This window comes from Pithys albifrons, chromosome 3, assembly GCF_047495875.1.
Source record: "Pithys albifrons albifrons isolate INPA30051 chromosome 3, PitAlb_v1, whole genome shotgun sequence".
In the NCBI taxonomy this organism is placed as follows: Eukaryota; Metazoa; Chordata; class Aves; order Passeriformes; family Thamnophilidae; genus Pithys; species Pithys albifrons.
Window position 1 is genome coordinate 54,749,114 of NC_092460.1, and position 25,968 is coordinate 54,775,081.

Below are 25,968 nucleotides of genomic sequence, written 5' to 3' on the forward strand. Positions count from 1 at the left end.
TTGAGAAGTTGTTAGTCAGCATCCCCCAGATACACAGCCAGTTATTAAAATGCCTGTACTCGGCCCCACCAGAAGGTGCAGCCCCTGACACGCACCAATAATGACCACACTGACACAAGTGCACTGCTGGGGGAGCACAGACAGAGCACCTGTCAGTCTTAAGCACTCAGCAGTAGCAGATGTGTTACTATCATATACAAAGAGTCTGCAACATTTTGTATGTTGTTTAATATTTAAGGTATCTGCTAGCAAGGAACTGTAGTTTGGCAATGCAGTCTGTAAAGCATGTTCTTATCATTAGTATGACACGTTCCTTGTATAGGAGGGGCAGTGAGAAACTTTCAGGCTTGTGGTACTTACGAAGAGTATGGCATGTGCATCAGGCACCGATGGACCTTTGCCACAAGTAAGAACACACTGGCAAGTTTGCATTTTTATGAGAATAAATCAATTAGTCAAAATCAGTTTTCACACCCTACACACTTTAAAACTGCAAATAAACTTCTCATCACAAAGTCTGTATGTGCATAAGAGAAGGGAATTAAAAAATGAAGCATCTGTAATTTAAATATTACAAAGACACAGGATCTCCAACTCACTGGGAGCTTGGGAGACAAGATTATTCCCTCTGCCCAAAACATCTGCTTGAACATTATTTTTGGCTGTGAACATAATCTCTCTGTCATGACTGTAACAGTTTGCAAGTTGGAAGAGGGAACTGTTCATCTGTCCTTTACTCCAAAAGCATGAGGTATTGTGAACATTTCAGTGAAAATTATTTGATGGTCTACATGAAGCCACAGAGGCAGAAAAGAGACTACTCAAGAATTTTAGGTAGATTGTACCTGCTGAGGCATAACAATTACAACACAGATTATTCTCTTTAATAAGCAGGTCACCACAGCATTTTTTTCCTCAAAAAGGTTAAAGCAAGCTTTATTTTAACATACAAATCAGACTGTGTACAAAGCAAAACATACCCCTATAGTGATAGGCATATTGGGTCTCCACATACCCAGTGTAGCCACTTGTGCTACAGTGATCCTGAGATATGGAAAAAAGCCCTAACAGTCTTTTTAAAAAGGCCAAAATACCTCCTTTTAATCACTCTTGCTATAGTCACCTTCATTTGGGAATTAAGAAAAGGATTATAGAGTTCTGAGTCAAGAAAACAAATTATCTAAAAGTGAAATACCCAAGATATTTGCCTAATTCCCTGCTGTCATCTGGGTACATTAGCAAGAGCACTCCAGGAACAAATGAAGAGATAAAAATATGCAAGGTTACTTCTTTAACACTGGAAGGCATGTAGAAGAATGCCAAGATATTTTTGCTAACTTCAGCTACTACTACCTTCATGCACTGTGGGTCTGTGTGTCAAGCTTACACACGCTATGCATTTATCAAAAAATTCTCTAAACTGTGTGTTGTTAGTTAAAAAACCCCAACCTTCTTTGCTTCCTTTCACTATGAAGTTATATGTGGTACAGAAATATCTTTAAAAGCTTATAAAAGCAGAACTACAGGCATTTAAAGTCATGCCTCTAATATTAAAGGCTACTTGAACACCTTCATTTTGCTACAAGACTGTATTTGTCATTAGATGCCATTAAAAAAAGGAAGTCTCTTTTTAAAATAGTAGTTAAGGAAAGGTATATATAGGTTTGGGTTTGTTTTTTTTTAGTTTTCCAACATACAAAAATAAGTTACCCTATATATTATGGCTTTCATTATTTATCTACTCATTCAGTAGAAGAGTGTTATCATGGATTTAAACACTAGACATTATAACTAACTTGTGTTCTTCAGGCTTGCTTTGAGTTTTGAATTTGTGAAAAGGAACAACCAAATACTAGAGGGAAAACTAAGCAGCCTCCCCCAAACAATTTGAACAGCAAGAAGCACTTGTAGAACAAATCTTACAGAGAATATTTTAATTTCTTTTTAAATTTTCATTTAATTTTTCAAGTAATTTAAAATTGAAGTTTTAATTTAATCTTCTTGGCACAAATACAGGCCAAGCCAAATATTTCATACACTTCAACAGTCAGGACTTCATACTGAGCTCCATTTAAGAAATGTTTATACACCAGTATGATACTATTATGCTACTGAAGAAATGATCTCTCTTTAATGTTTGTTATGTTAACCATATGAGATAGTTAGATTTGGTATGCAGCTATCTTAAAAAGGCTACAATAACGCTAAGCCAAAAAGATTCAAAACTAACAACAACACAACTGCTCAATATTAAGTGTTATTCACTACAAATAGGAAGTGGAGGGAGGGCACAAGATGCCTGAGTCAAAGATTAAAAGACCTCATTTACACATTGCTGTATTATTAATGGCTGAGTATACTTACATCTTGAAGTCTAAAGTTTCATTCAAATTGGACAAGCTATGACAATATTCAAATACATGTAAATAAAATGAATTCTAGTTCAATGACTGAAGTAGTAAAAAAAAAAGTCTCATTGTGCAGTTGAAGTAGTATTTGCAGCAACAAAGTTTACAGCAGAAAAGCATAAATTTCAGACTTACAAATTCGGTAAGAAAGATTGTGGCACCAAATTTGGGAATATTTTCAAGCTCTAGTTTTACTCAGGACAGAAGAGGTGCCAGATGAATAAAGTTAACTGACTACTCTCCAGCTCCTTGTAAATAAGGCTCCATTGTTGTGCAAAAGAGGAGCTTTCCCTCCCCCTTTTCTTAAAGACATGTATCTGAAAGGCAAGCTGCAGTGACTGTTTCTGACAGTAGTACAATAAAGTCAGGTAGAAAAGTATATAAAAAATTCTTATAGAAAAGACATCTGTCCTGGTTTGATTTTGTTTATGAAAAGGCACTTCACATATTGCTAAAACTCCAATAACATGCTCGTCCTTTTAGTTTTTCTGTTAGAAGGCTGTGTTTCAAGGTGGTTAGCATGAGTATGCAAATGTTCTTCATACAGTGTCTATCTCTTACAAATTTTATAATTACATATAATATCTTACACCAGTTACTTAGAAGAACAGGTTCATGTTCAAAAAAATAGCAGGTCTTCAAACAATACTTCAGTGATGACGGATGATCTGTCATAGGCAACACACCACCTGTAGTGAGTTCATGCTAACAAAATTAGCAAGGTAAATCTTTCAGAAGTGAGTCCTCAGTCTTTTGTTTTCCTCTCGTAGTCTCTCAATTTCAGCTACTAAGCTTTCATTTACAGAGTACCTTTCAAGTAAAGCGTGCATTTCATTCTAGAGAAAAGTAAAAAGTCACAATCAGTGGTCATAAAGTTAATGATTCTGGTTTTATCCTATCCATTATCATACTGCTTTTTAAAATTAAATAACATAGATAATTCTGTTTTTAAAAACTTTTCATAAGAAAAGTAACATTTTTTTGTTTTATGCTGACATACAGTATTTTGATCATTAATACATTAGTGAATATTTTATCAAAGGATATTTTGCAGACATTCAGGAAGAGAATCCACTAATTCACATTCCATTAAAATGTTCAGTACCCAGACAAGGTCTTTTTAATGCAGATCAAAAGAACAAAGATTCATAAAAAGGTGAAGCTAAAGAATACAGAACAGTTCAGTATGCATACAGTACCTACAAGTAAAGTTTTCTGTTTGAATTCCATCTATCTCCTCCTTATCTCAGCCCGTGGCCCTTTCTGAAGGACAGCTGAATTTGTCTGTCATTCTGTAACTCCTGAAATATGGAATTCATACCCACCCAATGCCTATGTTCCCTTTATTTATCAAGCATGAAACAATTTAACAGATTCCCATTCATACTTTTCCCCTCCTTCACATCAAATCCTTCCTTTCCTTGTCTCAATAAACAAAATAGATTTTCAGTTTGGAAAGAAGATGGCATGCCTTGGTATTACCAAAATGGAAAACTGAATCTATTTCCCATCATGGTATTTGTACCTACCAACTGCATATGGAATTGCTTGATCATCTCCACTTGTAAATTCACAATATCTCGATGGCATGCTTCTCTGGGGGAAGAATTGCAAAAGGACAATGCTTAGATTTATTTAGGAAGCAGTCTTTCTCTCCAGTCCTCAGAACTCCACAATTCCTCACCTTCACAGCACTGTGAAACAACAGTCTAAAAACACCTAAACTATGAAACATAATCCTCTACAGTTTAATTTCTGGAATAAGTTTGTTATGACATTTGGTTTTCATAAATACCAGCTTATTCAGCACACAAAAAGACATAGGATCTTTTCTGTTTAGAAACAAATATATACATGGTAATATCAAGATTGTTTTTCCACTTGCAAGCTGTAAGCTTGTCCCATTCAAAGCTGATTTTCAATCCCTCCATCACAGCACCACAAAGATATTTATCTGTAATTGAAGATACAGCTTTTCAGTACATGACTTTCAGCACTGTTTTTAATGAGAGGGCCAAAAACATCAACTATGATAAGTGATACATTATCCTCAAGCCCAGAGAATGCTCCAGGTCCATCTACAAAAAAAGCAGAAGGAGTGTTGTCTGTACAGTGACATGACTTTAGTAATTCACATTATAAAAACCATCCTTGAAAATACCTCTAACCACTACAATCATGCAACAGGTTCCAGATGCTGATGAAGAACAAGAACAGTCCACAGAAAAGAGCAGGCAAGCTCACAAGCTCTTCCTGAACAGTCTATCCCAGTGCAATCATCTGAGACTGAATATTGCGCTACAGATACCACCAGCTTGAGATAGTAAGGCATTTCTCAAGTAGACACACACAGACCTTATTTCATTCTCCTTGCCTAAACACATAGCAAATCCAAAGGGAACGTAGTCTTCACTTTCTCTTTCCACAGGTTATTGTGCTACAAAACTCCTACTGCAGGCAATCTTCTTTGAGTATATCAAGTATAGATGCCAGCTGGCAGCTTAGAAATTCAAAGATGTAGGTTATCTCCCAAAGACAAGAAGATCAAGAAACAAACAGCTTTCTGGAACAAAACAAACTATACATTTGTCCTGGTCCTTTAGTAAAGGTCCATTTCCCCCCCCACAACCTTTACTTGAAGAGAAACGAATTTCAGGGAAGAAAGATAAAAATCCTTTCCTCAGACTCCAGGAGCTGAAAGGTAGTTACATCACTAAGACGCTTGCAATGGCTCCTTTCCTCTTAGTAACCCCCACTACAAACAACCTTTTACATTCAGTATGAATGTATCTGCAACTGAAAACTGGGAAAGGGGCCAGTAGAGCCTTCCAGCTACTCCAGGATGTGTAGGTCAGAAGAGAAACACAGTACCTAAGGCTTCAAATCTCAGAAACTGGAAGTAAAAAGACTGGCAAGCATACCTTCCAACTCTGAGATGCCTGAACACAGACTTCTAAGAAAACACATCTACAATACATAGACTGCATTTTAAGTCACATGAAAGTTACAGGTTTTAATTCGATGTGTGATTATTGTCAAAAAATTGCAGGAGATTTCTACTATACTGTATTTATGCAAACATATTTAGTAACATTCACTGTATTTTGTCTGTTGGCAGACACAGATCAGCCGTAGCACACAGACCTACTGAGCTAGTATTGCACTGCTTTTTGTCATCAAGACAGCAGTATTACCCCTGCCCAGCCACCCTTTTCCTTTCCATCACCTCCATCAACCTACTTCATCTCAAATATGGGTTGGGAACTGATCTTAAATGCTCTACCCCTTCGTCAAATTCCACTCTAAATAGAGCCATGCTAACTTGATTTCTTTCATGACAATTGGAATATTGGTTAAATATTCACAAAGTAGTCTGACACCAACTATCACTTACAGCACAGACATTATTTTAATGAGGAGCTTCACCAATAGAAATACACACACACTATTTTACCTTACACATTAAGCTAACAACAATCAAAGCCAACAAAATTCAACTGTCTAAACCAAACTCTCCACACTGTCAAATTGAAGAGCAATTTCCCCTGCTGGGATGGGGAGACAAGCAGGGAGGGAAAGAAATCAGCACAAGGCTTCAGAAAAACAGGAAGGAGCTCCTTATGCAAATTAAATTCACCACCCAAGAAATATTCACTCATTCTAAAAACACATTTTCAAAATCATTCATTGACAGTCCTCGGAGACATCAATCTAATTAGTCATCAGAGCTATTAAAAACTAAGTTTGATACCTACATTTCCAAAAATAGGGATATAAATTTTCTAATCCAAGTAGAAATTTGTTAAAGCAGATGCTAAAACATCTTACTAAGAAAACACGTCATTGAAAACAACATTCTGCCTGAATACCAGTACCTGAAGTCATCCATTGTTTCTTGTATCATATTCTGAATGAAGTTTATTTGAATTGATGTCAGAGGTGCACTTGGTCTGCTACTCCCAATGGTTTCTACTATTTTTTCTGACAATGAACTTGCAACTCCAGCAGTGACAGGTGACGTTATCTTTGGACCTTTACAATTAAAAATAAGTTTTAAAAAATAAATAGTTTTTTAAAAGTATCAGTGTAATGAAGTACAAGAGGTTTTTTATTTGTCTTGAGGCTTATCAACATTATACTTCAAATATTACTTTGTTTAAAAAATAAACTAGATTTAGAATGAGTCTTCTCAGATGCAACTGGAGACATTCTAGGAGGACAATCTGGATTTATAGAAGAATTAAGGTCAAATGTTCTTTTTTAACATTAAGTCAATTTTATCACATTCCACATCAGTTTACAATCACCACACCTAGAACTGGGCCAAAATTATCAACTTACTTGTTGAGGTAGTACCATTTATTGATAGATTATATGTAGGATGGGCCTGAATATTCTTCATTAGTCTCTCATTTGTATCAGGAGTGGATGATGGTGGAGAACTTAGAGATTCTATGCTTGATAAGCTTGGTTTTGAAACCTGACAATAAAAACAGTATTTAGAAAAAAAATAAAAATATGAATCCTACTTATTACAATTGCCTAAGTGAACTTGAAGACTAAGTTTACAGGAATGCACTCTCAAGCATTTTTGCTTTTTGGAATCTATTCAGAAATAGATACATACCATTTCCTAGCAAGATAACTGAAAAATTGATTGCTAAAACATTCAAAATTGCCTCAAGTGCACACACAGAAGTGAGTGCAGAAGGCAGGGGTCTTTTAATTTTCACATCAAACATTTGGTGACGAAGTTGCATCATTCCTAGCAAACTCAGATGTCTCAAAAGCAATACAAAAGCAGCTAAGGTCTCTACAGAGGCACATCAAAGATATCTCAAAAAGAAAAAAAGAGGGAGATGGAGAATAGGGAAAGAGGGTGGAATTGATCTAATAAACAACAAACAATCATCCTGGTGCAACAAGTAGTGATCCTTCTTATTTTCTAGAAAAATCAAAATACTTCTTGGCCTACCTCAGTTTTGTTTCATGGGAACTTATGTAACCTGAGCTTATTTAAGGGAAACATCCATTTATCTTCCATTGCTGAAGGCCAATGCACTTAAACTGCACAGTTTTACAGATTTCCACCAAAAGTGTGAGCAGAGTTGCAAAATAAGATTAGACAGGGCAATATTAAGGATTTTTTCTTCAAGTAGTAGTATTCTGTCAAGATTGTAAAAAGACCATTCATAACAAGAATACCTGCTTTAAGACTTCTTTACTTTCTTGTTTACCAAGACTTATTTTCTTAATGTCAGTCTCTGAATATTCTTCTTCTTCTTCTTCTTTAATTGGGGACCCCACAAGTGCATGTAATGGGTTAGCCCTCATCTCTTGTGCACTACTGCCCACTGGGTTTCTTTTTACTGGAAAGGCAGCAGTGAGCTGTGGGAGAAAATCCAAGCCCGCAAGGTACGACTGAAAATCCAGACCTAAAATGAAACAGAAAGATGAAACACACAGGTCAATAAACAAACACATGCACCAAATCTATCCCCCAATTAAAATGCCTTCACACCCATACAAAACCAATTAACAAAAAAAAGGAAACGCACCAAAAAATGCAACCCACAAAAACTAATCCAACTTACACTGTCACCATCCATTTATGAAAGTAGTAAAACACAAAATGCCTCTATGTATCACTATAAATTGCATAAAGGAAAAAAAGAATAATCACTTCAAGACCATACTCTGATTTCCTGTTACCATTTTGTGTCTTAGCACCTCAGTGTGTCAGAAAAGTTCATTTGTTTCAGTGTCTGCTTTCACTGATATGACAAAATTAGCATGTGAGAACTAGCATTGACCTCCACAGGCCTGTCACTGGCACATGCTTACCATTTCCTTTTCCCTGAGGATCTTCAGTCCCTTTATTTGCAATAATATCTACAAAATACCAGAACACAGACAAATAAGTATTCATTTCCATCACTGCATCAAGTTCATAAACAAAGACAAATTAAAATATCAAATAGGTACGGTGGTCAGTAGCACACAAGTGATATAATGTCACACTATATGAAGTTGAATGATGCTTTACAAATTTCAGTATTAACAACTTACCATCTCTGACTGGAGAAAACACATCTCCTAAACTATTTCGACCTAAATCATCAAAATTATTTAATTCAGCATTTTTCACATGATCTATTTCTTTAGATGGAATGACATCCAAACTGGAACTATGGGGAAAACCTTGAAAAGACAAAAACATTCCATTAATAACTGACGTTTTCCAAAAATAACATACATTATGCCTGTACCTGGTAAGGCCAGGAGGCACCGTAGAACCATCGACAGATGCCAGTTAGAGGGTCAGCTTTAACTCCCTCATTTGGGCTGTCAGTAGAGGTGAATACAAATAAAAGCTAAGGTACTTTTGAACAAAAGCAAAGTACAGTTGGATTTCCTTCCTCTTTGAAAAGCAGGGTTGTCAAATTGGAGAAGACACGCATTTTCAGATGCATCACCACCAAACAAAGAAAGCAAAAAAACCCACCACTGTTTACAAAACCTGTAAGTACTTCTCTATGTTGGATTGCTTGTTCAAGTGATCCAAATGTGAATATGTGGATGACTGCAAATAATCATGTTCAAGTATCTACATCAACTGGAACATGAGTCAGGTTTAAGATTTTACTTTTAAATGTATTAATATATCACATCTTCCACTCCTTCAAATGTGTCAGTTGTGGCACATACATAAGACTGCATGTGCAAGTTATGTAAATAGTTGGCATACCAAGTCAAACTAGAAGTGCAGTGTCAACCTGTACCAGAATCTAGAGGATTTATTTATGTAGGAAAAAACACAATGTAAAATAGGATAAAAATGCCTTTTGTGCATTTTTACCCATTCCCAGTAATCTAAACATAGTAAAGTAACTAAACTGGAGAACAGCTTTACAGGAAGTTTACAGGAAGCCAGCTTAAAGTATATCCAAATTTCTCGTGGCATTCGGATCATTTATACTTTTGGACTTCAAAAATACCTGTGACAAAAGCCTCAGTTTTGTTTAAGTATGCTACCAGACCAAGTTACTGAATGCCCTGTATTCTCCCAAGTTGAATCCCATAATCAGAGTCTAGAAGAATTTCCAGAGAACAAATGAATCCATTCCCATTTCTAGGTTTTAAGACTGCATCTTCTGGAGTATTCAGACTTTTGTTTCTAAAGTGAACACTCAATCTAAGGACAACTATTTGTGTTACTTGGTAAGCTTTTATTTTCTTAAAACATTTATTTATTACACATTGTCCTGTTTAAGGGGTAACAGACATTACATCTTCAAATAAACGTAATAAATCAGATATTGTAACTGTAATGAAGGTTTCCACTCCATTCAGTAATGTTGATTAGCAACACTTCTTGCATACACAGGAAGCCTTCTACTTCACCTGATACTTCACTGCATACCCAAGGGAGGTCATTAATACATGTCCCCATGGACTGCAGTGGCTTATTGCCTAATTAGTGTTGCTAAATGTATTTCTCCTTATTTAAAAAGGGAGGAGGAAAGTTCTGTTGCTTTTAAAATGGATTGAGGAGGATTTTTTCAAGAATCAAACTAACAGTGTTACTGATTTGATCATATTTTCAGAGCTGTTGAACTAAATAAAATTTTAAGAGTACATTTCACACAGCGGCAGAATTTTGTAATGCTCAGTATTCTTACAAAGAACTTGTTGATTTCAGATACATAAATAGCAAGCACTGTTATACAACTAATCATACTTGCAACTATATTTAACATCTTTCCAACCGTATGACATTGAAATCATGCCTCTCACAAAAATACAGTTTAGTTCTCACTTGGGTTTTGGGACTAGTTTTTTTTTTCCTGTGCTTTGTTTGGTTGGGTTTTTCAGATAAGGTCTGTTACTCCTATTTATTAATAGAATCCATGAACCATTAGCTCTGCATTCCATGCAGACACTGAGCCAGAAACTGCAGCATTAAGTACATGAAGATAATCTACAGCAAGTAGAAGAATGCAAGAGATTCCCACAGTATATCAACATAACTTTCTCATTCAAAGTGTAAATACATACTTCTTAAGACCAGAATTTAAGACTTCATGTGTTTTAAGCTTGAGGTAGGACCCCATTCCCTCCCTACAGTCTCACAGCATGTGTTATGCAGTAAGAGTGAAAGGAAGGTGAAGAGGTGCATGCACATACACACGGTACTCCCAACAAATGCCCCCCAACCTCAGAGAAATTTTATGGTTAAACATAAAATATTCCTTCCATTTTCCATATTATGCCATTATAAGAGTAGGAAGAAGACTTTACCTGTTTTCTCCTGAAGAATCTCTCCTCCCTTATTCTCATTTGGCAACATAACATGAGATGCCACTGTTGCTGATGTTTGAGAGGCAGTGTTTTTGATGCCAGTATTTTGAATTCCTCCAGGATTACTACCAGCTTTGACTTCTACTCTTTTGGATGTAGGTTTATTTGAAGAACCTGTAAGGTTAGACTGAAGATAAAAACAGAACAAATTAAGAGAATCTATTATTCCCACAGCTAAAAGTAAAAATATTTGCCAACATACTTTCTGTTTCAGAACACTTAAAAAATGCAGTTCAAGTTGCAAAAGTTGCCTAGAAGTTATGCCTTTACAAATATAAAGGTATCTTAACGTAATGTCAAAGAACATGGGCAATATCTGTCCTAGTATATAAATAATGTGTGGATCTACACAAGAATGGCAACAGAACTTGAGGAAAAATAGAGTGACCTGACATGAGCCAATTTTGTTCCTACGTTTTGATGTGGGAAATACAAGAGATTACATTATTAGGGACTCCAAATTTTACAGGAATAGTCAGCCATGAGCAGCAAGTATGCTAGAGAAGGAAAGTCTCAGAGTGATAAACAACTCACTTCAAAGGTTCTCTCAGTCTCCACTAAATGAAAGCATGGGGTTTCTGGATATAGTAGACCATAAGTCTTAAGCTTTCTCTACTATTTAACTTCTCCACTGTTCTTATGTGGTACATTAAACAGCAAAAGTATGGTCAGTATGGTCTTTTCCTCCACTGGAAAAGACCATATATGGGAGCATACAAAATACCTCAAGATGAGCAGCTTTGTGTCTTCCCCTTAAGTGGAAGGGCCATTACAGACCTTTCTGCTAATGCCCACAAACAAACTGCCACAAACTGATTTGCAATGGCAGCACACCCACACCAGGAAATTTTACACTAAGTTCAACTCATTTCTACACTAAGGCTAGAAGTGCAGGGAATTCCACACTAAGAACCAATAAAATGGCACTTAGACTGAGCAGTTTATAATATCTGTGTTGGCATGATCTAATTTTTTTGGCATCTGTAATGCTTAGAAAGTGAACACTAACTTCTGTTTTTTAGAACTTAAGCTTTGCTTTCACTAATCTACATATTGAATAGTAAGAAAGCTTTTTCTTTTTACCTTGGAAAAAGTGCTACTAAACTGAAGACGTATGCATTTCACACAGCCTTTGTGAGCACTGACTGTTTTTACTGGTGATGTCAGTTGTCTTAAGTCATACTGGCAGATTTTTCCCCGGGAACATCCTATAGCCAAAGTAGTACCATCAGGCATGAAGTCCACTGTTGTCAGAGGAAAATCAGCTACTATGGTTGTCAGTAACCTTCAAATAGGAGAAAGGACAGGATAAAGAAGCTTTTGGAATTCACAAGTTATCAATACAGAATATCTATTATATATATATATGTATACACAAAAGCTTTCATAATTCAGCTAAAGGTCAGTAGTTCCACTTCTCCAATTCCAATGTGTCAATGAATTTGTGAAATATCTCATGAAACAGTGGATTAGACTTATACTAAGCATTCATACTTAACAACAAGAACTGCATATGACCCAAAAGATTTCAAGAGGACAGGATCACATGATCTTCCTAACAGCAGTTCTCACACCAATATTATTTACAGGTATCATCATTTCCGCTAGCAATCATACTGCATACATCCCCTAGCTTCCCAAGACTATCAACTCTAATCTTCCCACAGCTCTAGGAAGAACTTCAGGTCCTAGTTTGCATCCTTCTACTATACCCCTCCAAAATAGATTCCTGTTACTCACCTAGAGTAAAAGTACAACTCACACTAGAACCAAAGTCCCATGAAACCACTTGTCATCCTACTCTCTTATTACACAGTCCCATGAAACCATGTGCCACCCTACCCTCTTATTACACAGTCACATCATCTAAGTCCCAAACTTCCTGCTTTTTCAACCAATACTCTCCCATGTTTAAGGCTCACTACCTCAGCAGCTCTGTGCACCACAGTTACGTCTTTTATATTAAACTAGAAAAGCAGACAAGCTACAGTCAGTTGGCTCAAGGTCCTTACAGGCTGTATTTCCCCTCAGAGAAGTTAATTGCTTTGTATAAACAAGAAAAGCCCACAAGCACTTGGAAGTGGTCACTCAGACATCACACTTCAATTAGTTCCCACATGCCTTGTTGCTTTTTATACTGTTTGTTTTTCAACTAAAAAATCAAAATAGAGTATGGGACAGGTTCTCCTGTAGTGATATGCCAACCACTTCAACCATTCTGAACATGGGCTGAATTAAATGTGTCATGTCACAGTTAAGCATGCTTTTTCAGTTCATAAAACACAAATAAGGATTCTTTTAAAATCAGGAGGTCTCTGATGTACTCACTTTTTACTTAAAGTGTCATAAAGAATAACTCTTTTATCCAAACCTACAGTTACAAGTAGCAGCTTATTGACTGGAGAAAAGCAGATTTCTGAGGCTGGTGCTTTATGAGTATTTTCAAAATTATGATAGGGGTTCTGGCTATTTACATCCCACAGAGTTACATTTCCACTGTCAGAAACACTGCCCAGCAAGGATTTCTTAAACGATGAGTATTTCAAATGTCGAATAGGCTGTAAAACAGACATAAAAATTAATTTGAATATCAATAATAAACACCATATTAAATTATTTTCTAAAGACACAAACAGATTAGGAATACAAAGTTAAAGTAGTTTACAAAGGCTTCCACTCTGAAACATAAACAGTAAAATCAGAAAAATTAATGTCACATTACAATGCCACTTTCATTATCAGTGGGGCACTTTTCCTTTTACCATTACGGAGTATCAATGAGCCGATTAGCAAAATGAAGGACAAGAAAAAAATTCTAGAAAAGTTTCTCAATTTTGCATCAAGTCTTATGCCTTCATACAAAAAATCCACACCGCATCTAAAATTCAAGGAGTGAAAAAGTACATTATTTCACCAACTGGTCTTCTACCAGAAATTCTTCTTCATTGATTTTAAACACTTGGATATAAGCCAATTGGACAAGACAAAGAGACACCAGAGTTAAGCAAGTATGTAGGTCCTGCAGAAGAACAGACTACAACCTGTGGACTAGGAGCACAGAATAAGATAATATATGCCTGGTTTATTACATACAGCCTTGCAATTGCAGAACCACATAATACAGGAACTTACCTTTCAGAAACAGGTATTTTGTTTCCACCACATTGCTTCAGAGGATGTTTCAGAACCTCAGTGTTCTAATACTAAATTAAGATACTCAATCTCCTGATTAATTTTACCAGTGATCCCATCTGCAGCAATTCACTCCTGCGATCATAATGGCCTAACTCCCCAGTGCTGCTTTCCCGTTTTATTGAACAGCAACCTCACCTTCCTCCAGGCTTTGTTTTGCTATAAACAGTAAGTGAGAGAGTCATCCAAGACTGCTTTTTCAGTGCTATGACAGTTTCTTTGCAATTCTCCCAGTTTGAATCTTTCTTGAATATGGACAACCAAATCTTATAAATGACCCTCAAAATATTTTGCCACTCCCTTTGCAAAGGCAGTAACACTTCCTCGATTTTGTACTGTAAACACTCACCCTGAAGCATCCTAGACTTCAGTCTGCTTGGGTGATCCAGTCTGCTTGGGTTGCTCATTGTCATTTTACATCAAGAAATCCAAGTCCTTCTTTCGCCTGGGAATTTTCAAATACTAGTCTAGTAAGAAAAGCCTCAGTTGTGACCTTATACCTTGATTTCTACTTTGTCATAGCTGTTCCCATGTCTATAATTTCAATCATTTTGGATACTGAATCAATCCTCTCTTATGGGCAGTATCTTCCGACTGTGTTTCATCACAGCTCTACTCAGAATCACAGAATCATTATGGTTGGGAAACATCTCAGGGACCATCGAGTCTGTCCATTAACCCAGCACTGCCACAGTCACCACTAAACCAGGTTCCTAAGTGCCACCCACATGTTTTTTGAATGCTTCAAGGGATGATTCCACCACTTCCCTGGGCATCCTGTTCTATTGCCTGACCACCCTTCAAGTGAAGAACTTTTTCTGAATATCCAATCTAAACCTCTCCTGTTGTAACTTGAGGCCATTTTTTCTTGTCCTATTGCTTGTTACCTGTGAGAAGAGACCAACCCCCACCTTGCTACTGCCTTTGTTCATGTGGGTGTAGACTGATAAGTTCCCCCCTGAGCCTCCTTTTTTCCAGGCTAAACAACCCCAGCTCCCTCAGCCACTTCTCAGACTTGTGCTTCAGATCCTTTGCCAGCTTTGTTGATCTTGCTTCTGCTATTATAAGCATTACTGAAAATATTAAACAAGATTAGTTAGTGAAAGATAATGTTTGTCTGGTTTACCAGTACAACCAATTTCTTACCCATCCTCTCTAATATTTTGTCACAAGGCAGTGAATCAACTACTTTAGTCCAGACTAATGACAGCTGTTAGTGTTTTATTTGCCTGAAAATACTATCAAAAAACTATTGTATTATTCTAGCTAAGACCCCACCACAATGCACTGTACTGGCTTTTATCCTATTTCTCTCTCTAACTTCATTTTAACGGAGATGTGTATTGGTTCATTTGCCTCCAGCATCGTTTCCAGCACCTGTATTGCTTGTCTTGCTGGAAGCCTAATTGCTTCAAACCACTTTAAAGAGGTGGCGCCTTCAACAATATATTGAAATAGGATTGAATATGACTATTCATCACTAATACAGTCCTCTACTGGACACAGTCGAGATATTTTTATCATAATTTCTCAGTTTTTTACATTGAAAAAATATTGAGAGATTCATGAACAACAGCTTCAATTACATACATGATTACATAGGAAACATTCCTGTCCCTCACAATTCTCTCAATTCTTCACCTCCAAATACCCTCCTTACGGCCCAGGCATCTGCTCATGTTTCATTTTCTCTCTCCTCTGTCCTTCTGTCCACTAAGATTACTCTCTTTCAGCTCTTCTCAAACCTACCTTACTATGCTACCAAATCTGCCATTTCTCCTTTATCCTTTTCATCTCACAGATCCAGACAAGTTCTCCATTTCCTTTTACATGCACAGACTCCCCATATTACCACTGCTCCCCACTTTTAGCTTTAAAAGCTGAAGACTATTTCACTATATGGAATGGCCAGAACCCATCACACTTCTTTACAAATCAGCCAGCTGTTCAAACAGCCAAACTAAATCCTGTTGCTAGGAGAATAGCACCAGGCAGCAAAGACTTGAACAAACATTATGTTTTGAAAGAAACCTTAATTCATCCTCACAAGAACAAGCAGACAAGAATCTGGTAGTCTAAAAGAATGCCAACAGCAAAGACAAATTATGGGATCTGCAAACGACTCTGTGCAAGAACTCAATTCTAATAAAGCACAGAGGTGCTTCCAAATTAAAATCAATTAACAGAATATAAGCCAATACTCCTACAAAAAGAAAATTGTTTAAAGTCACAGAAAGCACTGCAACCTTGGGCTAATCTACTACTTGTAGACTATACACAATACGAGAAATTAAATGGCAAGGAAACTACATTCCATCATGCTGAATCAAACATATACAAGCTAAAATTTATGAGGTTAGTCTGACTTCACATTCTCCAACTCTAAAAAAAAGTTACTAAGGAGTGGTGACCCATCTTAAGCCAGACAGCTAGTGCCAGGATCATTTATCTATTTATCTACATTTATCTATTTATCTACATCATTTATCTATTCAAGCTTACTCTTACGGAAAACAGGCCCCTAAGCTATAAATCAAGTAAAGGCTTTTTAAATTTAACAGAATTACACAAGTCTTCAGATAGTCGCTTCACTTCATGAATAATCCTGCAATTCTCTACAAGTACCAATTAAAACCCAAAACAATAATAAAGCTATTGCTGCACATAAAAGATCGTTTTTTGGATTGAAGACAAGCTGACAAACTGAGACATCCAAACAGCCAACCCATCACAAAATTATAGCTCAACTCCATTTTAAATTAAGGCTGTAATCAACTAACTGTCCTCCTTAAGAAAATAGTATAGACCCTTTAGAATGTGAACAGGAGCTCTGTGTTTGCAATTACTTCAACAATTCAAATAGCTTTATCTTCCTAAAGGTCACTCAGCTTTGCAGTAGGCTTCTTGATTTCATCTGACAAAACAGTTACTCCCAGCATATTACTTACTCCTAATCACTTTTTTGTGGAAAGAATTTAATATGTCAAACAGGCTGATGCAAATCGTCCTCACAAGAATTTCTTCATTTTCTAATTAACTACCAGCATAGTCCCCACTCTGGATATTCATCTCAGATGCAAAATCCAGCCATGGACTTCCCTGTGACTCGTGCCTCACACCTACATTCTTCATAAGATTGCAACAATCAAATCAGAAAAATGAACTGACTATATAGATGGATTTCTAAGCTCAAACAAAGTATGAAGTACAAATTTGCTTCAATATAAGTATGAGACTGGTGATAGATCAAAGACACTGCAGCACCTAAGAGCAGAGATAGTTTGAGTTTAACTGAGATTTTTCAACAGAAACTGTACCGTAATTCCCAAGATGCTATAAGATTGTAAGAGATTTTTCACCAAGTTATATTGTGTGTGCTAGACAGGAGAAAAATTTAACTTGACACTATCTGCAATCTAGGACTGAAAAAGCTGTTGCAGTAATGGAAAAGGAATAAGTCACAACTTCAGTATTCCTTGCAACATTCAGGTTCTGCATCCCCTAGGCAGCTCCTACCTCTGTAAAAATGATTCAGTAAAAAATGAAAGAATGCCTAAAACACGAACATATGGCTGTCTGTAAGACAACACTCACACTAAGAGCACACACTGTAATTTCCAATGGGACAACACAGCTCATTTACTACTGCAAATGCTCTCATATCAAGGAAATTGCCCTTGTGATACCCACCAATTCTTTTCTTTTTAGTCTGCAGAAAGGAATTGCTGTGCCTAACAAGGTCCTTAAGCAGTACATATGCTTTATGTTAGTCTTTTGCACAGTCTTTCTTCAAACTAGTTCTCCCAAATATTGCCTAAACACCTAAGTAGGTAAGAAAAAATCTCATCACTTTTCTCTCTGAGCAGCTGTGCAATTTTAATCTCCAGATTAAATAAACTTATTATTTCCAAATACAGGCTTATAGTCACCCTTACTGTACAGATGGGTTTGAATAAGTAAGTCAGAACCCAGGCTACACAGTCTTTGTCCTTTGCAACAATATACATTGAGTCGTGCATTGAAGTATCGCTTTGGTTTGTGAAGCCAACTGTGTTTTGATCAGCTGTAAGATGTCTGGAAGTTTGTTCTTGATGAACCAGTGTCTACAAAGTAAAATTTGCTGTAACCTGTATACAAGGTAAAGGTACTTCAGAAATTTTTATTTCAATGCTACCTATTATTTAAAGCTAGAATGCACACAATGGTCTGCTTTTTCCTTTCCATAAGGGCACTCTTAAAAATTAAAATGAAACAGAATAACAAAACTTAAAAGCTGCTGATAGGTACTTTCAGTTCTAAAACTGTGAATTAAAGTGGTACCTGAAAGAACCTTAACACAGACAGCCTACCTGTCGGCTGCCATAACCAAAGGGAGTACTTGACAAATTGGTGGTAACACTGTGCAGGAAAATTTCACCACTCAAAGATCCAGAGGCAATGTAGCCATCATTCCAATTATATGCAATACACGTGACTTCATCTTTATGATCCTGTGGGGAAGGGAGATTAGAGGGAGAGAGTTATTCTTCCTCATTTGTGCTTGTGCAGGAAAACTTCAGCTTGATGGTGTTTTCTCCTGACCACCTGTAACATTTGAAAAGATTATTTAAGAGTTATTATGGAATATCACAGAACATGCTGAAGATCAATCCTTACACTTTAATCCATCTGATTGTTTGCAGAAGATGGTTTTATTAAATGAGTAAAGATGATGGTATCATTATATACAATATTTTAATAAGACAACCACGAATATATCTACCACAGGTGTTATTAATGTTATTTTAAAAGTAAAATCTCTGAGAAACCAGTGATATTTGATTACACTTTCTGTTAAATCTGATGTACTACTGCTAATTTACCCATCTCTCCTTTTTAGCATTAAGACATATATTTAACAATTAGCTTATTCAATACAGTCATTTGCAATGATGATATTGTGTTAATGAATATGTAAGCCAAGATAAGTACTTCTAACCCAAAACCTAGGAATAGATATTTAAAGTATTGTATCAGCTACGTAGTAGTTTTGTTTCAAACTCTAAATCTGAAAGTCCAAGAAAAAAGAGTAACTCAAAGCTACAGTTTCATAGCCTCTTAAGTCAGTGACGCTAAATCAGGGCAAATCATCAACTAAAGGCATTTGGGAAAGATACTAGACCATCCTATGTTTTATACATCACAAAAAACTGTTTGGTGAATTCATATTGTATCAGTTATAAGACAATCATTTCTCAGTTTTGCATAACACTGCTTCTACTAAAGTATTTTACAAACACAAAAGTGCTTTATCGCTTGACGTATCAGAAAGAAGCAATTATCTGGAATGCATCCCTTGGAAAAAGTCCCCATCAGAGAGTATCGATAAAAATTTGCAAAATTAGAAGTCTGTTATGAAAATTTAAACATTCATTTTTATTATAGAATTATACTCTGAAGACATTGATTTACATGCACTTGTTAAATTTCCTATTTACAGCATATAACAAACACAAATTTGAACAAGACCCAGATGTGTGCTGGGTCCTATCTGTGACCTTGATCCTACAGATACCTGATTTAGAGAAAGTGTATTTTTTACAGTTGGCAGCAAAACCTTGAAGACCAGAAAACCACAGTTCTTCCTCAGCCAGACTTACCTTTAGGCTGCGGTAAATCCTTCTGGATTTCAAATCCCAGATATTGACTGTGCAATCAAGGCCTCCACTCACAATATATGAAGAACTAGAATTCAAGCTCACACATGTCTGTTTTGCCTGATGGAGAAGGGACAGGGACAAAAGCATGTTAAAGATAATTAAAGGATTTATTCAAATCTACTTAAAAGCACATTGATGTGGGTTTTCCTTTTCATCAGCACCAACAATCCCACTGACAGAGAGAACCACTAGTACTCTACAGCAATTTCCCATCAAAAGGCATTTAAAATTCAGTCCAGTTTGGACTAGATTTAATATACTTTAAGATCTAAGTATATTAACTAATAAACTCTCAAATGCACATGTTTTACCAATTCAATTTTCTCTAGCACCTTTCCTTCAATATGCATTTTCCCTTTAAATTATACCTCTGAAAAGCACAATCGTAGTCTTTTATTCAGATACTGAATTTATTAAAAAAAATTAAATCTTTGGTTAAGGAAAAAACTCCTTAGAAGAAAATCAAAAAGTTGCTTAAGTCACATACTTCGCATTCCCTAAACATTACACAGAATATTAGAGCAGCAGACCTCATAATTCAGTTAAGTGATTCTTTTTAAAATAATCACTGAAGTACGAGCTTTTGAAAAAAATGTCAATCTTAATGATAGCCCTACATCGAGGACAAATTATTATTCAGTTCTACCATGTTGAAAATTCACTTTTAAGTTCTTAAGACTTGAGAGAACTAAAAACAAGTCCATCTAATTATTAACATGGTAAAATTGGAAGGAATTGCATTAGTTATAGATCAGATTCAGTGAAATCTCCACAACAAACGCTTCACCTTTGAAAGTATTTGCTTCAGCACCCTAAAAGCAAGGTTTGAACAACTTTACAGAAAACTTCCAGTCCAAATTAGCATCAGAACAGACATCCAAGCAGAATAATTAAAATGGTTTACAACTCTAACAAGTCACTGAAGTGACCATGTCAAGAGAGTCATCTAAAACTAACTCCAGCTTCTCGAAGTTCATAGTGCCATACTTCCACTTCACAGGAAAAAGAAGCCTTGACTGAAACAGAAATTCTCTTGCTTCTTGCAGTTCCAGAAGCTGGCACATGCACGCTCCAAAAACAACCTCTGTACAGACTGATGGTTTTCAAGGTACAATTCACAGGCATGCACAATACTCCAATTCAAGCCAGAAAATCAAGTTCAGACTTGAGCTCTATTCTGTTCCCTACACATGAGATCACATTTGAACCACTGACTGCTTCAGGTCATGTGTATAACTGCACTTGTATTTTCTTACTTTTATCCCCCCACCTTTAGACGTGTTTAACAACACACAAAGAAATGTTTTTACATACATGTCATAACTCATACTAAAATTAAATTGATCCCAATATGCAGAAAATATGTAAGACACACAGGATACAAGGTGAAGTAGGGGAAAACCCCAGGGAAATTCATTACTCATACTTACTCCTTCAGCTATTTCAAAGAGTGGAACAGGTTTGCTTTTACAGCTTGAAACAACTATTTTATCACCAGCAGCAGAAGCAGTGGCCAAGTATCTATCTTTGTCAGAAGTTAAGGACCTTAATTGTTGGATACTGGTGATTCAGAAAAGCCACAGAAAGTTTCCCTTGGTGAACAGAACACAGATTGGCTGAACAGTCTGAAGCACTGTACCTTGAAGAGACCTAGAAACAGGAACAAAGGGCTGTTTTCCAAGCTTTCACCTAGAAGCTCTTGAATTAACTATAGCCCTTACTTTCCAATACAAGGCAGAACAATTTCTTTCAGAGAGAAGGTGAGAAATATCTGGCAGATATTAAATAAGGCAGCTTATCCACTCTACAATTCTGTTTCCCCACCACCCCCAAGTAAGAGTCCTACTCATCACCACAGTTCAAAGGAATGTCCGATGCAGTAGTAGACTATGGACTTCAACAATGGTACTGTTCATGACAGATGTTAACCTGCTTCACCATATAGTTTCCAGAGTACAATGAGCAGTTGCCTATTTGTCCCCCTCTGTACATAAAAAAGAAAACCATAAGTCCCAAAAGAACCTTTTTATGAAACCAAGTACCCCAAAAAAACAATAAATATATATAATACAGAACTACACTGAAGGAAGACTTTCTCTGCACTCCCACCAAACAAATAATCATTTAGATCAGAGTCCTCTCCGTCTTCAGGCCAATACCCATTCTGATTTTATATTTACTTATTTAAAAATAATACAGGTTAATTGGCTGGCTTTAACACAAGAGAACTGGTAGGCAGAGTAGTACTTGCTATTTCTTTCATTATTTTAAAGCACTTTTTTAGCTTACGGAATGATGCAAAACCAAAAGTAATGGTTTATCCCTAACAAATTAACAAACATACAGAGCGAGACACTTCATTGTTTCAGTTTCGGGAGATGAAGAGGAAGCAGGACAAGGCAGATTGTCTACAGCTAAACTTCATTAGTCACATGCAAGTGCATACACATATACATGAAAATACGGTATCTATGCTTCAATTTTTCTGCAAGCTCCACAGCTAAAACAATCATTTCTGTTCTGATTGTTTTAACTTTTTTTTCATATATTCACTTGTTTGCAGACTTAGAGGACAGACATTCATAACTTGCAGGACTCAACTGCTATGTGGCAGCATCCTGTCACTTTACATTAAGATGAGGCAGCACCACCTTTTCCTGTGACAGCCATAAAATCTGTTCACCTGACAGCACACTGAAACTTCTCAAATATTCACCTGACACTTGGAATCTTCTATCATTATCCACAGACAGGCTTTCAAGTCAGAGGTGAAAGATCTAAATGGGTCTGATCCATTTTGATGCATAAATCACCACCATCCCACAGATGTTTTCCCACACAACCAACACATTTGTACTTCCTCTCTAAATGCTACAAACAATGCAAAGACATCCAGTGTCTACAGGGTAAGAGGTAAGTGCATGTGATCAAAGACTGCCAGAATCAATGAAAAGGAATCCAGGGAAAAAACCCACATTTTTGATTACAATTCTCTACACTATGTATAGAATTTACTACACCAGTAATTGCTTTGTTCAACCTTCCCAGTAAATTAAGCACTGCCTTGAAAGCGAGTATCATAATCCACTCCTGAAGAAACAAACGAGTGAGCTTTATAGTTGGCAGACAATTCAGGCATATCATAATCATTAAAAAGTGTTTGCCTCCTAAAGGATGAGAAACTTCTGCAGAATCATTTACGAGCATGAGCTGATTCTGTGAATTGCTTCAACACAGAAAACCACAAAATTTTCTTCAGAATACACACAAATCTTTTTATACAAGACTTCAAAAAAATACATCAGGCCTGTGTTCTACAAATGTATTAGCAAAAAGCCAAAACAAAAACAGCCAAAACCAAACCTACGCAAACCAACCAGAAAAAACCCAAAAAAACTATGGCTAAAACTGGCAAAGGATACTGTTGCTGGCCCAGCAAAGTGAGCTGACTGGATGCGAAGGTGTATGTGGGTTGAACTGCTCCACCACAGTCAGAGATGAGGAATCCCATATTTTAATGTCATCTCCTGCTGATGCAAAGCGTATGCTCTCTTGCATGGTTGCACCTGTTTCTGCAGAAATAAATTCAAAAGTGAAAATACATACAGTAAAAATATACAGTGGGCAACCTCACAACTCATAACTTTACCTGTACCATTTAAGATTCTTTTCTGCGTAACTGTGACATTTATTTGGAGAGTTACACAATGAGTAGCATTCCAGCTGCATATACCAGTGAAAACAGCAGATACTCCACACTTTTTTTACTTGCATTTTTGCAGGGCATGCGTGTTTTCCTTTTCACAAAGCCATCCCCTCTATGGCATCAAGGGACTAAAATGAAGCTTTTATCTTCATGGAGCTTACAGCTGCCTAGCACTAAACCGTGAGTATTTCAAGCCGTTTCCCACCAGTAGATGGGGATATACAAACCAGAATTGAACTGCTGCAGCGGAAGGCTGGAAGTTTGCACGTAAAGGACTCACTTCGGCGTTCATCTCACCACCCTAAAGAAGACATCTGAAGACCCTTTAAACTAAACCTCTGGCAGTAGAATATGAGCGGCAATGAGTCACCTTTCATCGCAGCTTACAAAATATTAAAAAACAAACAGGCCAAGAACAACGCACTGCTGCTTGTTCCGACTGACACCTTTTCAAGAGCTAAGGCCAGGCTAACCCATTCCTGGTTTGTAAACTTTATTCTCAACGTTTTATTCTGGGTAATTGCAAACTGCTAACACACAAGGCATCCAAACGTGAGCATTCCCTCCAGCTGAAAGCATAACCGCCCTTAGCCAAAATTCCCGGACATTTCCACACGGCCTGCAGGCCATTCATTCTCCCTGTCGCGAGCGACAACACCGACAAACCAGTCACGAAACTCCACCGCCACACCCGCCTTCGCTCGGCATCACCCGCGGAGCTGCTCCTCCCGCCCCGCACGGAGCTTCTCTCCCGCTCCGGGATTCGGGCCGGGAGGCCGCGGGAGGAGCCGCTCGGCGCACCCACACCCACACCCGCCCCCGCCCGCACCGGTTTCGGCCCCGGCGCCGCTCCCGGCGCCGCTCCCAGCCCCGCTCCTGCCCCCGCGGCGCTGCGCACCTGGCAGGGCGGGCACGGGGCCCAGCCGGAGCCGCTGCCGGAGCCGCCGCCGCCTCCCGGGCCGGGACCGGCTCCCCGCGCGCGCTCCGGGCCCGCTTCGCGCGCCGCGGCCAAGTCAACATATCCCGTCCCGGCAGCCCCCGCGCGCCACTCCCGCCCTACGGCGGCCCGGAGGGAACGGGGGAGGCCGAGGGGCCACCCTGGGAACTTCAGAAGGAAGAGGCTCCGGCCCCGCGCCCTGCGCTGGAGGGCACCGAGCCGGCACCGGCCCCACGCCTTGTGCTGGGCTGTGTTTGCAGAGGACACCGAGTCAGTTTTAAATTACAGACCTTGAGATAAGAACATACCTATTTGTACATAACCTGTTACACCCTTTGAGTTACTTCCAATAACATCAAGTAACGGAGAATTGTTGCGCCTGTTTCCTGTCTGGAATAAAGCTGTTACTCTGGTCGTGCTGAATTTTGCAGAAGGGGGGACTGTTTTGTTATTTTCACCTGGTCAAATAAAGGCTTAGCACTTCCTTTAGAGTAATACGTATTTTTACTACCTTTTCTTTCCAAAAGTAGGCACAAATTTATTTACTAAAATATTGTCTTTAAAGGAATATTAGACCTCCAACCTGTAGCAAAACTGTTTCTTTAGAGATCTGGTTTTGAATGAGTCTTTACCCTGTGTACCCACTGAACCAGTAGATCTGAAATGCCTGATTTTCCAAGTTCATTTAATTTTGAGTCTGCATAAGTGAGCTCAGAATCAGGGGAAAAGAAATAATGCCACTGTTACACAAAATGCCAATATTATTATTTCCCGACAGCAATAAGGGTCATGTCTTTATTGCACCTATTAATCCCCATCCCCATTAATCATTATCTCATGTGTCATCTGCCTTCTCAGATAGCTGAGTGTTGAGGGACCCACAGCATTCCTACAAGTCTTCTACCCTCACTGCACTTCCTTGTCCAAATTTGCCTTTAAACCTGTTGTTTCACTTCTGAGACCAATATTCATTATTCTGTCCTAGCTTCTATACAGAGAATCCAAAGCCTTTTCTTTCCCACAACCATGTCCTCTGGCTTTTTGTTCTTTATCTCCTCACTGTGGAGCGTAACTGTGTTTACAGACAGGAGGTGAGTACCTGCCTTCCAAGACCTGAAGCCTGGAAGTTGAACAATTGGAAATCTGGGGCATTTTAAGTAAACATGATCAGCATTTTTTGCTTCATTGTGTGACAGCTTCTCATTTAAATAATTGTTCCTGCTGGTAGGACCTTTGCTGACATTTCTGTATGCCAGTGACTGTGCTGTGTTTCTTCTTGATGTTTGTAAGAAGCCACTGGGACATGTTGGCATTTCATCTTTGGGGAAGGGAGCACAGCAGGAAGCCCAGCTCTTTGGGCAGAGCGGGGCTGTTGCTGAAAGGGCCCCCTGTGCAAGGCAGGGCATTCCCAACAATTGTGCAAGGCTGTAAATGGCTGTAAAAGAGACTCCCCAAGAAAGTTCCCTCACACCCAAGACAGATAGACTTGGTTTTGAGGTAAACTGTCTTGCAGATGAAAGGGAAATAAATGCTCTTCATGGGGCTTTCAAAACAAGGAGAACTGGCCCATCTCTGGGAATCTCAGACACATATACAGTCTGTGACTAATGATCCTGTACAGCTCTCCAACAGCAAATAACTTCTGTCTTCCAAGTGTGGCATGCA

The 25,968-nt window shown here is 37.9% G+C and overlaps 1 protein-coding gene across 2 annotated transcripts; it reads right to left on the reverse strand.

Annotated features, from left to right (window-relative positions):
* Positions 1-883: 883 nt before the first annotated feature.
* NEDD1 (NEDD1 gamma-tubulin ring complex targeting factor) lies at positions 884-24,415 on the reverse strand. Of its 2 annotated transcripts, none has more exons than XM_071552037.1 (15): positions 24,265-24,415; positions 23,083-23,232; positions 21,091-21,185; positions 19,601-19,717; positions 18,311-18,451; positions 13,098-13,327; positions 11,853-12,054; positions 10,710-10,896; positions 8,478-8,609; positions 8,253-8,300; positions 7,614-7,843; positions 6,750-6,888; positions 6,284-6,440; positions 3,938-4,004; positions 884-3,244 (listed from the first exon to the last, which is right to left on the reverse strand). In XM_071552037.1, exons 2-15 carry the CDS (start codon positions 23,216-23,218, stop codon positions 3,140-3,142), a joined length of 1,986 nt encoding a protein of 661 aa, XP_071408138.1. In that variant the 5' UTR covers positions 23,219-23,232; positions 24,265-24,415; the 3' UTR covers positions 884-3,139. The 2 variants fall into 2 exon arrangements, with proteins under 2 accessions (XP_071408138.1, XP_071408139.1); XM_071552038.1 differs by lacking the exon at positions 24,265-24,415 and adding an exon at positions 23,594-24,010.
* Between the last annotated feature and the right edge of the window lie 1,553 nt (positions 24,416-25,968).

Coding starts and splice junctions, on each gene's coding strand:
- NEDD1 (XM_071552037.1), bottom strand. CDS start 23,218: ATGCAAGAGAGCATACGCTTTGCATCAGCAGGAGATGACATTAAAATA. Junction 21,186..23,082: donor ACTTTGCTGGGCCAGCAACA/GTATCCTTTGCC, acceptor CTTCTGACAAAG/ATAGATACTTGGCCACTGCT. Junction 3,245..3,937: donor AGCAATTCCATATGCAGTTG/GTAGGTACAAAT, acceptor ACTTTTCTCTAG/AATGAAATGCACGCTTTACT.